The following is a 12,739-nucleotide window of genomic DNA, read 5'->3' on the forward strand; positions in this document are numbered from 1 at the left end:
CTCTCAGGTGATTCTAATGTGTGGCTAGGGCAGAAAACCACTGAGCTAAGATAACACACTTTATTTTTAAAATCTTTTTATTTTAAAAATAATTCAAATTTAGGGCTGGGAATACCTTAGTGGTAGAGTACTTACCTAGCATGTGTGAAGCCCTGGTTTTAATTTCTAGCACACTACACACTACACACACACACACACACACACACACACACACACACATTCAAACTTACAAAAAAGTTGTACATGTGAATGATAAATTCCCATTTATTATCCACCTAGACTCAGCAATTATTAAGATTTTGCCACATTTTCTTGGTCTCTCTCCTCCACACCCATATGATTTTGTGCATGTATGTATATAGGTAACTATTATTCATTTATTTTTGCTGAACCACTTTATATTAAATTGTAGGCACTGTAATTCTTACTCCTTATACTAGCAAGTATCTCCTAAGAACCAGGTATTCTCTTACCTAAGCATAGTACTAAATTATGAAATTCAGAAAATTGATCATTGACACAATATTAGTAGCTAGCATATAGTTAATATTAAATAAGTATTTTTAATGGCAGAATTTTAGGCACTTGGTAAAGAATTTCAAGTACCATGACAAAAAAAGAGGGTCTAGTGCTTTCTGTTAGAATTCTAAATAATTGGTATCTAAAGTCTGTCTTGAGGATAGACAAGTGCTAGAGTTTAGAGAAAAATATACCACAGTGAATTTCACCATTATCTCACCCACAAGACACTAAGTTAAAAAAAAAAAAAAAAAAAAAAACAACCTACAAGTAAAAAGCAGGAAAGATCGGTAGAGTAAAGGGAAGGGAACGAGGGGGAGAAGGGCAGGGAAGGGGAAATACTGGGGACTGAATTAGAACAATTTAGATTGCATGTTTTTATAATTGTAATATATTCTATTGTCATATATAACTAAAAAGAACCAATTCAAAGTAATCAACAGAATAGGACAAAATTCTATGGAAAAGTTGAGTAAGTTGGAAATAGTGAAGGATGAATAGGTATTAAAATATTTTAATCTAAATTTGGAAAATAACTTCTTTAAAATGAATATTTATATGATAATGGTTGCATAATGATATTAATCAGAAATTAACAAACTGTATTCTTACAGTGAGAAAATTTTACAGGATAGGAATTATACTGCAAAAATGCTATTTTTTTAAAGAAAAAAAAAAGAATTTTTTTAAATGACCAGGGGAATAAACAAAAGACTGTAGGCCTACACATATGTTCCACTATTTGTAGGTATTTACCTTAATACTTTCTCTAACATAATAATCTCAGCTCTCTAGTATTTTGTTTTCTAGAAAAAAACTTTAGACCAATACCTCTAATAAACATAGATGCAAAATTCTCAATAAAATTCTGGCAAATCAATTTCAGAAACATATCAAAAAGATAGTACACCACGATCAAGTGGGATTCATCCCAGGGATGCAAGGTTGTTTCATCATACGGAAATCAATAAATATAATTCATCACATCAATAGACTCAAAGATAAGAATCATATGATCATCTCAATAGACACAGAAAAAGCAATTGAGAAAATACAGCACCCCTTCACCCCTATCTCTGCTAAGCCCCAGGTCAACAACATTCTAAATGGAGAAAAATTGAAGGCATTTCCTATAGAAATTGGAACAAGACAGGGATGCCCTCTTTCACCACTTCTACTTAACATAGTTCTTGAAACACTGGAGCAATTAGATGAAAGAAATTACAGGGATATGCACAGGAAAGGAAGAACTTAAATTAGCACTATTTGCTGATGATATGATTCTATACCTAGAAGACCCAAAAAAGTTCCACTAGAAAACTTCGTGAATTAGTAAATGAATTCAGCAAAGTATCAAGATATAAAATCAGCACCCACAAATCAAAGGCATTTCTGCATATCATGACAAATCCTCTGAAAGGGAAATGAGGGAAACTACTCCATTTACAGTAGCCTCAAAAAACAAAAAACAAAACAACAACAACAACAACAACAAAAACTTCAGAATGAACTCAACAAAAGAGGTAAAAGATCTATACAATGAAAACTACAGAATGCTAAAGAATGAAATCAAAGAAGACTTTAGAAGATGGAAAAATCTACCTTGCTCTTAGATAAGCAAAATTAATATTATCAAAATGACCATACTACCAGAAGCACTATACAGATTTAATGCAATTCCAATCAAAATCCCAATGGCATTCCTCATTGAAATAGAAAAAGCAATCATGAAATTCACCTGGAAAAATAAAAGACCCAGAATAGCTAAAGAAATCCTTAGCAGGAAGAGTGAAGCAGGTGGCATCACTATACCAGACCTTAAGCTATACTACAGAGTAATAGTAACAAAAGCAGCATGGTATTGGCACCAAAACAGACTGGTAGATCAATGGTACAGAATAGAGGACACAGAGACTAACTCACAAAATTACAATTATATTAGACAAAAGTGCCAAAACATACATTGGAGAAAAGATAGCCTCTTCAACAAATGGTGCTGGGGAAACTGGAAATCCTTATGCAACAAAATGAAATTAAACCCCTATCTCTCACCATGCACAAAACTCAATTGAAAGTGGGATCAGGATTTAGGAATTAAACCAGAGACCCTGCGTCTAATAGAAGAAAAAGCAGGCCCTAATCTTCATCATGTTGGATTAGGCCTCAACTTCCTTAATAAGACTCCTATAGCGCAAGAATTAAAAATCAAGAATCAGTAAATGGGATGTAAAAAGTTTCTTCTCAGCAAAAGAAACAATCTGTGAGATTAATAGAGAGCCTACATCTAGGAGCAAATTTTTACCCCTCACACATCAGATAGAGCACTAATCTCTAGGGGATATTTTTAAGTTCTGTACTGAACTTAAAAAACTAAACATCAAAAACAACAACAATAAAACAACAACAACAAAAACCAACCAACCAAACAACAACAACAACAACAAAACAAATAACCCAATCAGTAAATGGGCCAAGGACCTGAATAGACACTTCTCAGAAGAGGATATACAATCAACAAATATATGCAAAAATGTCTATCTCTAGCAATTAGAGAAATGCAAATCCAAACTACTCTAAGATTTCATCTCACTCCTGTCAGAATGGCAGCTATTATGAAGACAAACAACAATAAGTGTTGGAGAGGATGTGGGGAAAAAGACACACTCATACACTGCTGGTGGAACTGCAAATTGGTACAGCCAATATGGAAAGTAATATGAAGATTCCTTGGAAATCTGGGAATGGAACCACCATTTGACCCAGCTATCCCTCTCCTCAGTCTATACCCCAAAGACTTAAAAACAGCATACTACAGGGACACAGCCACATCAATGTTTATAGCAGCACAATTCACAATAGCTAAACTGTGGACCCAACCTAGATGCCCTTCAGTGGATGAATAAAAAAGTGGCATATATACACAATAGAATTTTATTCAGCAATAAAAGACAATAAAATCATGGCCTTTGTAGGTAAATGGATGGCATTGGAGAAGATAATGCTAAGTGAAGTTAGCCAATCCCCAAAAAACAAATGTCAAATGTTTTCTCTGATATAAGGAGTCTGATTTATAGTGGGGTAGGGAGGGGGAGCATGGGCGGAATAGAGAAACTCTAGATAAGGCAGAGGGGTGGGAAGGGAAGGGAGAGTTCAGGGGATTAGAAATGATGGTGGGATGTGATGAATATCATTATCCAAAGTACATATATAGGGCTGGGGATGTGGCTCAAGCGGTAGCGCGCTCGCCTGGCATGCGTGAGGCCCGGGTTCGATCCTTAGCACCACATACAAACAAAAATGTTGTGTCTGCCAGAAACTAAAAAATAAAACAAAACAAAAAAAAATAACAAAAACAAAGTACATATATAAAGACACAACTTGGTGTGAATATACTTTATATAAAACCAGAGTTATGAAAAATGTGCTCTATATGTGTAATATGAATTGTAATGCATTCTGCTGTCATATATAAAAAAAGAAGAAAATGGATGTTCTGTCGGAAGCCATTCTCACACATGACTGGGTGACTCCCGGTTAGGGTCTGAGGCGCTCTGGCTGTGTCGGAGCTTTCCCGGCCCTCTCCTGTTGAGAGAACCTGTCCGTGTGGGGGTGTAACTGACCACTGACCCCGGAGGTCCAATCACTGACCCTGACCTTGGAGTGCGGCTCCCCCTTCAACCTTCATTGGATGGAATTATCCCCTGAATTTCTTGCTCCCCAATAAAAGGCTACTCCCTGGCGTGCTCGCTCTCTCTCTCTCCTGCTAGCCCTGAGTAATCCTTGCTGCCCTGCCGGGCGGTTAGAGGAGGGAACCAGAGAGGGGAGCCGTCTCGGACCTGGTCATAGAAAAAGGTAACTGAGTCTGTGTGTTTATTTCGATCTCACTAGCTAACTTTTATGCCAAGAACCTCATTAATGAAACCATTGCGCTGGCCGCTTGGTAGAATTGGCGCCCACGAGGGGGGCATTCTAGATTAGCTAGATTGAGTGGGAGCGCGCTATAAAGATAAAGAAAAAAGTAAAAGATAAAGGAAGTGGTGACAATTTGGGTCACAAAAGGAAGTAGTGACAATTTGGGTCACAAAAGTACCTTAAGATATTGAAGGAAAGAGACGTTAAATTAATTAAAATGGGAAATTCAACTTCTACGGATAAGGAAATGTATCTGACTATTTTAGACAGTATAATTAATCAGAAAGGAAAACAGATAAAGAAAGCTCAGTTATTACAATTCTTAGAGATTGTAGGTAAATATTGTCCTTGGTTTTGTGAACAAGAATCTCCAAATTTACTTACTTGGGAGAAATTAGGAAGAAAGTTACAAAAGGTCTGTCTTTCAAATGAATTACCTGGAGGCATAGATAATATTCAGAGAACCTGGACGGCCTTGGAAGTTTGTCTTTTTGAATATATGGGCCAGAATTGTGGCCCCCTGAAGACCTGCTAAAAGGCATTCAACGGGCTATCAAGTCTATTCAAATGGAAAATCCGCCTGAGGCTACGTTAATTCCTTTTCCTTTAAGCCACTTAAAAACAAAGGCGCTAGGGGCCAGGCCCAAAGTTAAAAATGTAAATTTAAACTTGCAAAATCAGGTTACTCGGCAGGGAGATTATGGAGAGCAACATCAGAAAGGAGATACCTCCGAGGTCCTAGAGAGCCCTCCAAGGGAGGTAGACAATCTTCCTGGAGAGGAAAATCCGGAAGAGATTCCTAGAGGGGCTCAGAGTTCCTCTCAACCACGTGACTTAGAAGCCCAAATTCAAAATGGCGATAGCGCAGAATCCGACCTTGTCTCAGAGTCAGAGGGAGAAGAATCAGATGTTGAAATTCGGGATTTACAGAGAAATTTCGACAGGCTGCGTTTAACACCGCCTGCCCAGGCTACTCAAATTCGGCCCATACCCGCTAAAAGAACAAAGTTTAACAGGTACGCTGGATTAACGATGACCTTTCTTACCCCATTCCAGCGAGGTATTAAGAAGGCTCAGGAATTGGGGGAGGATACTAGTGGCTTTCAACTTTTTCCCATTTTTGAGCAAGTTAATGAGCAAGATCAGAGAGAGTTCATGCTGTAATTCCTTTTAAAACCATTAAGGAACTAAAAAGTGCATGTGAGACGTACGGTCCAAATTCGCCTTTCGTACAGAGTCTGATAGATAATATTTGCTCCCAGCCCCTTCCTCCTAGCGACTGGATTTCTGTAGCCAGATCCTGTCTGAGCGGGGGAAATTTCTTGCTCTGGAGAACTTATTGGACTGATTTTTGTACTGAACAGGCAGAATTGAATAGGAAACGTAATATAGAAACACCAGTCGAAATGTTTTTAGGGACAGGTGAATTTGCTGATTTAGAAAGGCAGTTAAATTATGACTTTGTAATATACAATCAAATAACTGATTGTGCAAAGCGTGCCTGGAGACAAATAGTCTCTAAGGACCAATCCAATTTAGTTCTTACCAAAATCAGGCAAGGTGCCAGTGAACATTATTCAGATTTTGTAGCCCGATTGTACCAGGCTGCAAACAGGTCGATCGGAGATCCAGGAGCCAGTGAATTCATAGTCAGACAACTAGCATTTGAAAACGCAAATAAGTACTGTCAAGATATTCTCCAACCACACCGTAAGAAAGGCACAGTTTCTGAGTTCATTCGCTTGTGTTCTGATGTGGACTCTACACATTTACAGACTGTAGCTTTAGCCGCAGCCCTAAAAGAAACCTTAAAGCCACAGGATTTAGGGCGAAAACCCCGCGGAAAATGTTACGTTTGTGGGAAAAACAATCATTTTGCGCGGGAGTGTCGCATGCGCAAGTTCAGGACTCCATCTACTGGCGATAATAGATATTGCAGGACTCGATCCCACATGGCGGATCCAGATGGCGCGGATCAGCCCGCCTTCTCGCCGTCATTTCCTCCTAGCGGGAGGACAAAAAACTTCCGGTTGGCCCCTCCCCGGGCCGAGCAACAATACGGGGAATTCGAGGAGAGGTCGCACAGTGTGACGTCACTGGCGCCGACCAGGACAGCCCGCGATTTTTTCCAGAGGGATTTTTACCAGAACGTAGATCGCAGACAGTTTTCCTAGGGCCTTCAAGGACAATTGAATTGAGTCCTGAATCAGGACCAGAACAAATCCCTACTGGGATTTTCGGGCCGCTTCCTGATAATACTATAGGTTTAATTTTGGGACGTAATAATTTAAAGGGAGCCATTGAGGTGGTACCTGGTGTGATAGATTCAGATTTTAAAGGACAATTAAAGGTTACTGTAAGATCCAATTATGCCCTAAGGCTCACTCCAAGAGATACATTTGCCCAATTAATTTTATTGCCCTGTGATGCAGGGAGACACCTGCCGGTAGGTTCAGCTTCTAAGCCGCCGGACAGAGTATACTGGTCACAGTTAGTACGACAAGAGCGTCCTTTATTAGAACTTAAAATTAATAATAAAAAATTCCTCGGAATAATTGACACAGGGGCTAATATCTCTGTTCTTTCTAGTAGGTTCTGGCCAAGAAACTGGCCTTTACACGTAGCGCCAGCTAACCTAGAGGCCATAGGGCAGATTTCACAGCCCGCTCAAAGTGCCAACTATCTCCATTGGAAAGATTCTGATGGGAACAGTGGAGTATTCAAGCCTTATGTGTTAGAGACTTTACCAGCTAATCTATGGGGAAGAGATATTTTAACCAAAATGGGATTATTATTAGTTACTCCTAACTCTATGAGATCAGTTGAGGAAGTTAGTCAGAGATATTTTCCTGGAGATGATAAGGAGACCCTTCAGGAAGCGTACCTGTTTACAAACCAGTCTCCACGACAAAGATTAGTAAATGCTCCAAGCCAAAATTTTTATTAGGGGCCCTGAGTACTTCCCTGATCCCTAAGACAGCTGAAAAAATCACCTGGCTCACAGAGGAGCCTATATGGATTTCTCAGTGGCCCATCTCAGGGGAAAAGCTTAAAATAATTCATAGGCTAGTTGAGGAACAACTTCAGGCTGGTCATATAGAACCAACGCTTAGTCCTTGGAACACACCTATTTTTGTTATTAAGAAAAAGTCAGGAAATTGGAGATTGCTACAGGATTTAAGGGCAATAAATCATGCAATTCAGCCTATGGGATCCTTACAGCCAGGACTTCCCTCTCCCACAGCCATTCCTTTAGATTATAGCTTGATGGTAATAGATTTAAAAGACTGTTTTTTCTCTATAAGGTTACATCCTGGAGATTGTGAGAGATTTGCTTTCACTGTCCCAACAATTAATTTTAAGGAACCTGTTAAAAGATATTGCTGGAAAGTACTCCCACAGGGAATGCGTAATAGTCCTACTCTGTGCCAAAAATACGTAGACCAGGCGATAGATCCCATAAGAAGTAGCTTTCCTGATGCATATATTATTCATTTTATGGATGATATATTATTGGCTCATGCTAATACCGAGGTACTTTCAGAAATTTTTACTCAGTTAGAGACTTCGCTTACAGCAATGGGTTTATGCATAGCTCCTCAAAAAATTCAAAAAGTGTCTCCTTTTCAATATCTAGGTCAGATAATTCAAGGACGTACAATCCGTCCTCAAAATCTTCAGATAAGAATTAAGGAGTTACATACCCTTAATGATTTTCAAAAGCTATTAGGAGATATTAATTGGCTGAGGCCATCCTTAAAACTAACTACTTCTGAGTTAAGTCCTTTATTTCAGATATTACAAGGAAATCCCTCTCCAACCTCTCCACGTCAGCTAACTTTAGAGGCTAAAACAGCTTTAAGGAAAGTTGAAAATGCAATTAAAAATGCACAGCTTACTAGAGTTGATCCTAAGGAAATGGTGTATTTATTAATATTTCCAACTGAACATACACCAACAGGAGTCATATGGCAAAAATTAGGAGTTATTGAGTGGATTTATTTATCCCACTCCCCTCAAAAAACATTAATTCCTTTTCATGATTCTATAGCTCAATTAGTAATTAAGGGTAGAACTAGGATTTTACAATTAATTGGATCTAAACCTGATATCATAATTATTCCATTTTCTGTTCAACAGATTAATTGGCTTTTTCAAACTTCTAGCCCATGGCAAATAGCTTTTGCTGATTTTCCTGGCCAGATAGATAGTCACTATCCTCATGATAAAATTATACAATTTACAACATTAACGTCACTTATTTTTCCAAAGATTGTACGTGCCCATCCTATAGATGAAGCTTTATCAGTGTTCACTGATGGATCAAGTTCAGGTAAAGCAGGATTTTATAGTCGTGTTCACACAGAGGTAATACAAACTTCTTATACTTCTGCCCAAAGAGCAGAGCTTCAAGCTCTGATTTGTGCCTTAACTTACTTTGCAAATGAGCCTATTAATATTTATTCTGACAGCTTATATGCAGTTGGAGTTACTAAAAATATTGAAACTTCAGTTATTGGGTATACTTCATCACAAGAGTTATTTAAATTATTTCATAATTTACAAAAGGCAGTGCTAATGCGGAAATATCCATGTTTCATAGGACATATACGAGCTCATACTAATCTTCCAGGACCTTTAGCTTCAAGTAATAACAAAATTGACAGACTCGTAGCTTTTTGTCAACAGATGTCTTCATATGACTGTGCACTAGCTTCCCATTCCTTGCATCATCAAAATGCTTCTAGCTTACGTAAAAAATTTAATATTACTAGAGAATAAGCTCGTCAGATTGTAAGCCAATGCCCTAAGTGTGTTATTCACACTCCATCTTTGCCATCAGGGGTAAATCCCCATGGATTAAAACCAAATCAAATCTGGCAAATGGATGTAACTCATATTCCTCAATTTGGTAAACAATGTTATGTACATGTCATAGTGGACACTTATTCTAGATTTATTTTTGCCACAACACGTACTAAAAAAAATTCTCAAAATGTAATTTCGCATTGCCTGGCAGCTTTTTCTGTTTTAGGATGCCCTATGCAGATTAAAACAGATAATGCTCCAGCTTATGTGGGCTCTTCTTTTCAACAATTTTGTCAAGAGTTTAAAATTAATCATAAAACAGGAATTCCTTATAACCCCCAAGGTCAAGCCATTGTAGAACGAGCTCATTTATCTATTAAACTTCAATTACAAAAATTAAAAAGGGGGGATAAGCTTATGACTCCCCAAAATAGCCTTAATCATGCCTTGTTTGTTTTGAATTTTTTAAACTGTGACGCAGAAGGTCACACTGCTGCTGAGAGACAAATGTCTCCCTCAGTAACAGGCCCTTTAGGCAGAGTTTTGTGGAAAGATTTACAGACCGGTCAGTGGAAGGGCCCAGACCCGGTGATTATATGGGGCAGAGGGCATGCTTGTATTTTCCCAGAAAATTCTTCTCGTCCTATTTGGGTGCCTGAACGTGCTATCAGACATGGAAGAGATAGAACCCAGATTGAAGCGACTGAGGATCGACCCAGAGGAGCCCCCATCCAGAAGGAGGAGATATCGGAAAAGGATGAAGAAAGACCAGATTGACCCAGCCAAAAAGCTGATTTCATGGGAAGACGTGAAGAAGCTAACAACCCACGCCCCCGAAGAGACTGGAGGCTTCCCGAATACTTCGAGACCTAGGAGAAAACAGGACCCCAGTGATGATGGTAGCAATAGTAATTGCCCTACTGGGCTGTCAGGTAAAGGGGGATCAAGTAGACACTTACTGGACATATTTCCCAGATCCACCCCTGGTACACCCAGCTGTGTGGACTGGAGAATCAATTCCAGTATTTACTAATGACTCATTCATGATGGGAGGATTTACAGATACTCATATTACTCCCAATCATGTGACTAGATTTAATTATTCTGGCTATAGTGCCCAATTACCCTTATGTTGGTCCCACGATAAACATGCTGGCTGTCTAAAAGTATCATTCGAAGAAAAGACAGCGATTGGTAGACCTAGACTGACAAATAATTCTATTTATGGAGATTTAAAACCTAATACTAGATCAGTAATTAAGATGGGACTTTCCCATAATAAGCCAGTCATTTCTGCAAAGCCTCCACAGATACACCACTGTCCAAATAGTTCTACAATTGAGATTGGCACCTTTCCTAAATGGATGGATTGTATAAATCCCTTTCCTGTACAACATAAGGTGTCTAGAGATAGTGGGTATATTTTAGACTGGTCTCCAAAAATTGATAAGAGACAATTACGAAGAAATTCTGCTATGACACCTGCAGGATTTGTTAGTAATATTTTGACTTATAGTAAAGGTGGTGTTCAAAATTCTTACATTTTACAGACAAACCCTTACCAAGATTTATTGGCAAGAACTGTAAAGAGGGATCTTGCTATGGCTTACGAGCTTGTGTCCAATCTTCTTATGTTTTAATTATTGGAAATGTAAAAGTTAAATGGATAGATGACAGATATATTGTTACTTGTAAAAAATGTAACCTAACGAATTGCATTACTAGGTATAATGGAGGAAAAGGAGTGCTGATACTTCATCAGCCCTCTTTCGTTTTATTACCTGCTAATATTTCAGAGCCATGGTATGCTGATGCTGGTTTACAAGTCTTACAGCAAATTCATACCCAGCTGGCAAGACCTAAATGTGCTATTGGAGTTATAATTGTTGGTGTTTTGGCGCTAGTCTCTTTTATTGCATCAACTGTCTCTGCGTCTCTGACATTGTCTCAGAATATTCAGCATGCAAAATTTCTTAATAATTTAGCTCAAAATACTTCCAAGGCTCTGCGTAATCAAGTAAATATTGATGAAAAGATTGAAACTAAATTAAATGCCTTAGAGGCAACTGTTATTGACATAGGTAATGAACTTTCAGCCTTAAAATTTAAAGAAAGGCTTAAATGTCATGCTAATTATAAGTATGTGTGTGTTACAGCTGCCAAGTACAATGCTTCTCTCTGGGATTGGGAGAAGGTTAAAAACCATTTGTTAGGTATTTGGCAAAATAGTAATAATAGCTTGGATATTCTGGAACTTCATCACCATATCCAAGACATTCAAAATAATAGAGCTGATTTTTCAGATCCTTCTTCTTTGGCTAACCAAATATTGAAGGAGTTAAATGGATTCAACCCTGGAAATATTCTTAAACACTCGGCCTGGTACATTATTGGATTATTCTCTTTGCTGCTAATTCTCTACTGCATTGTAATTGTAGGATGGCGAGTCTTCAGAACAAGAATGCAGAAACTCCGGAGAGTGAACCGCCGCCTCATTTTTGCGAAAAGAAAGGGGGAATATGTCGGAAGCCATTCTCACACGTGACTGGGTGACTCCCGGTTAGGGTCTGAGGCGCTCTGGCTGTGTCGGAGCTTTCCCGGCCCTCTCCTGTTGAGAGAACCTGTCCGTGTGGGGGTGTAACTGACCACTGACCCCGAAGGTCCAATCACTGACCCTGACCTTGGAGTGCGGCTCCCCCTTCAACCTTCATTGGATGGAATTATCCCCTGAATTTCTTGCTCCCCAATAAAAGGCTACTCCCTGGCGTGCTCGTTCTCTCTCTCTCCTGCTAGCCCTGAGTAATCCTTGCTGCCCTGCCGGGCGGTTAGAGGAGGGAACCAGAGAGGGGAGCCGTCTCGGACCTGGTCATAGAAAAAGGTAACTGAGTCTGTGTGTTTATTTCGATCTCACTAGCTAACTTTTATGCCAAGAACCTCATTAATGAAACCATTGCGCTGGCCGCATGGTAGAATGTTCTTTTTTTTTTTTTTTTTCAAATGACCAGGGGACTAACAACAGACTGTAGGTAAACATATATGTTCCACTATTTGTAGGTATTTACCTTAATTCTTTCTCTGACATACAACCCCAGCTCTCTAGCATTTGTCTTAATATTGATGACCCACATTTATTTTCCTACAGTTTTTTAGATGATTGGTTATTCTGTACTGAATAATTTGATCAATCCCTTTACATAGAACCCAGAATGCAACTAAAGGCATAATTCTTACTAATTAGTATAAACTGTAAAACACCAATATGTGACTCCTTGCTGGAAACAGACTGTGTTTTACTTTTCATAGCATTCACAAGTATACTGTTCACAAGGACTATGTTATATATTGTATCTCAGGCTACAAGAGATGAAGCTGAGAGCAATGATAACATCTTTCATGATGCAGAAGGTAAAAGAGGTCCCAGTCAATGTGTTAGGATTCGCTTAAGTGAGAACGTCAAAAGAGAATTGCTTGGGCCTATAGTTGCGGCTCAGTGGTAGTG

The 12,739-nt window shown here is 38.8% G+C and overlaps 1 protein-coding gene across 2 annotated transcripts; it reads left to right on the forward strand.

The window, feature by feature from the left end:
* Positions 1-5,279: 5,279 nt before the first annotated feature.
* On the forward strand, positions 5,280-11,989 carry LOC143394020 (uncharacterized). Of its 2 annotated transcripts, none has more exons than XM_076848525.2 (3): positions 5,280-5,447; positions 9,869-10,172; positions 11,679-11,989. In XM_076848525.2, the coding sequence occupies exons 2-3, from the start codon at positions 9,914-9,916 to the stop codon at positions 11,783-11,785; spliced, it is 366 nt and encodes a 121-aa protein (XP_076704640.1). In that variant the 5' UTR covers positions 5,280-5,447; positions 9,869-9,913; the 3' UTR covers positions 11,786-11,989. The 2 variants fall into 2 exon arrangements, with proteins under 2 accessions (XP_076704640.1, XP_076704641.1); XM_076848526.2 differs by having other exon boundaries at positions 9,912-10,172.
* Positions 11,990-12,739: the final 750 nt, after the last annotated feature.

Source organism: Callospermophilus lateralis, chromosome 3 (genome assembly GCF_048772815.1).
Source record: "Callospermophilus lateralis isolate mCalLat2 chromosome 3, mCalLat2.hap1, whole genome shotgun sequence".
Classification (NCBI taxonomy): Eukaryota; Metazoa; Chordata; class Mammalia; order Rodentia; family Sciuridae; genus Callospermophilus; species Callospermophilus lateralis.

Excerpts from the sequence above, each read along its gene's own strand:
- LOC143394020 (XM_076848525.2), top strand. The coding sequence starts at position 9,914 with ATGGAAGAGATAGAACCCAGATTGAAGCGACTGAGGATCGACCCAGAG. Across the intron at positions 10,173-11,678 it reads TTGCCCTACTGGGCTGTCAG|GATGGCGAGTCTTCAGAACA; the intron begins GTAAAGGGGGAT and ends TTGTAATTGTAG.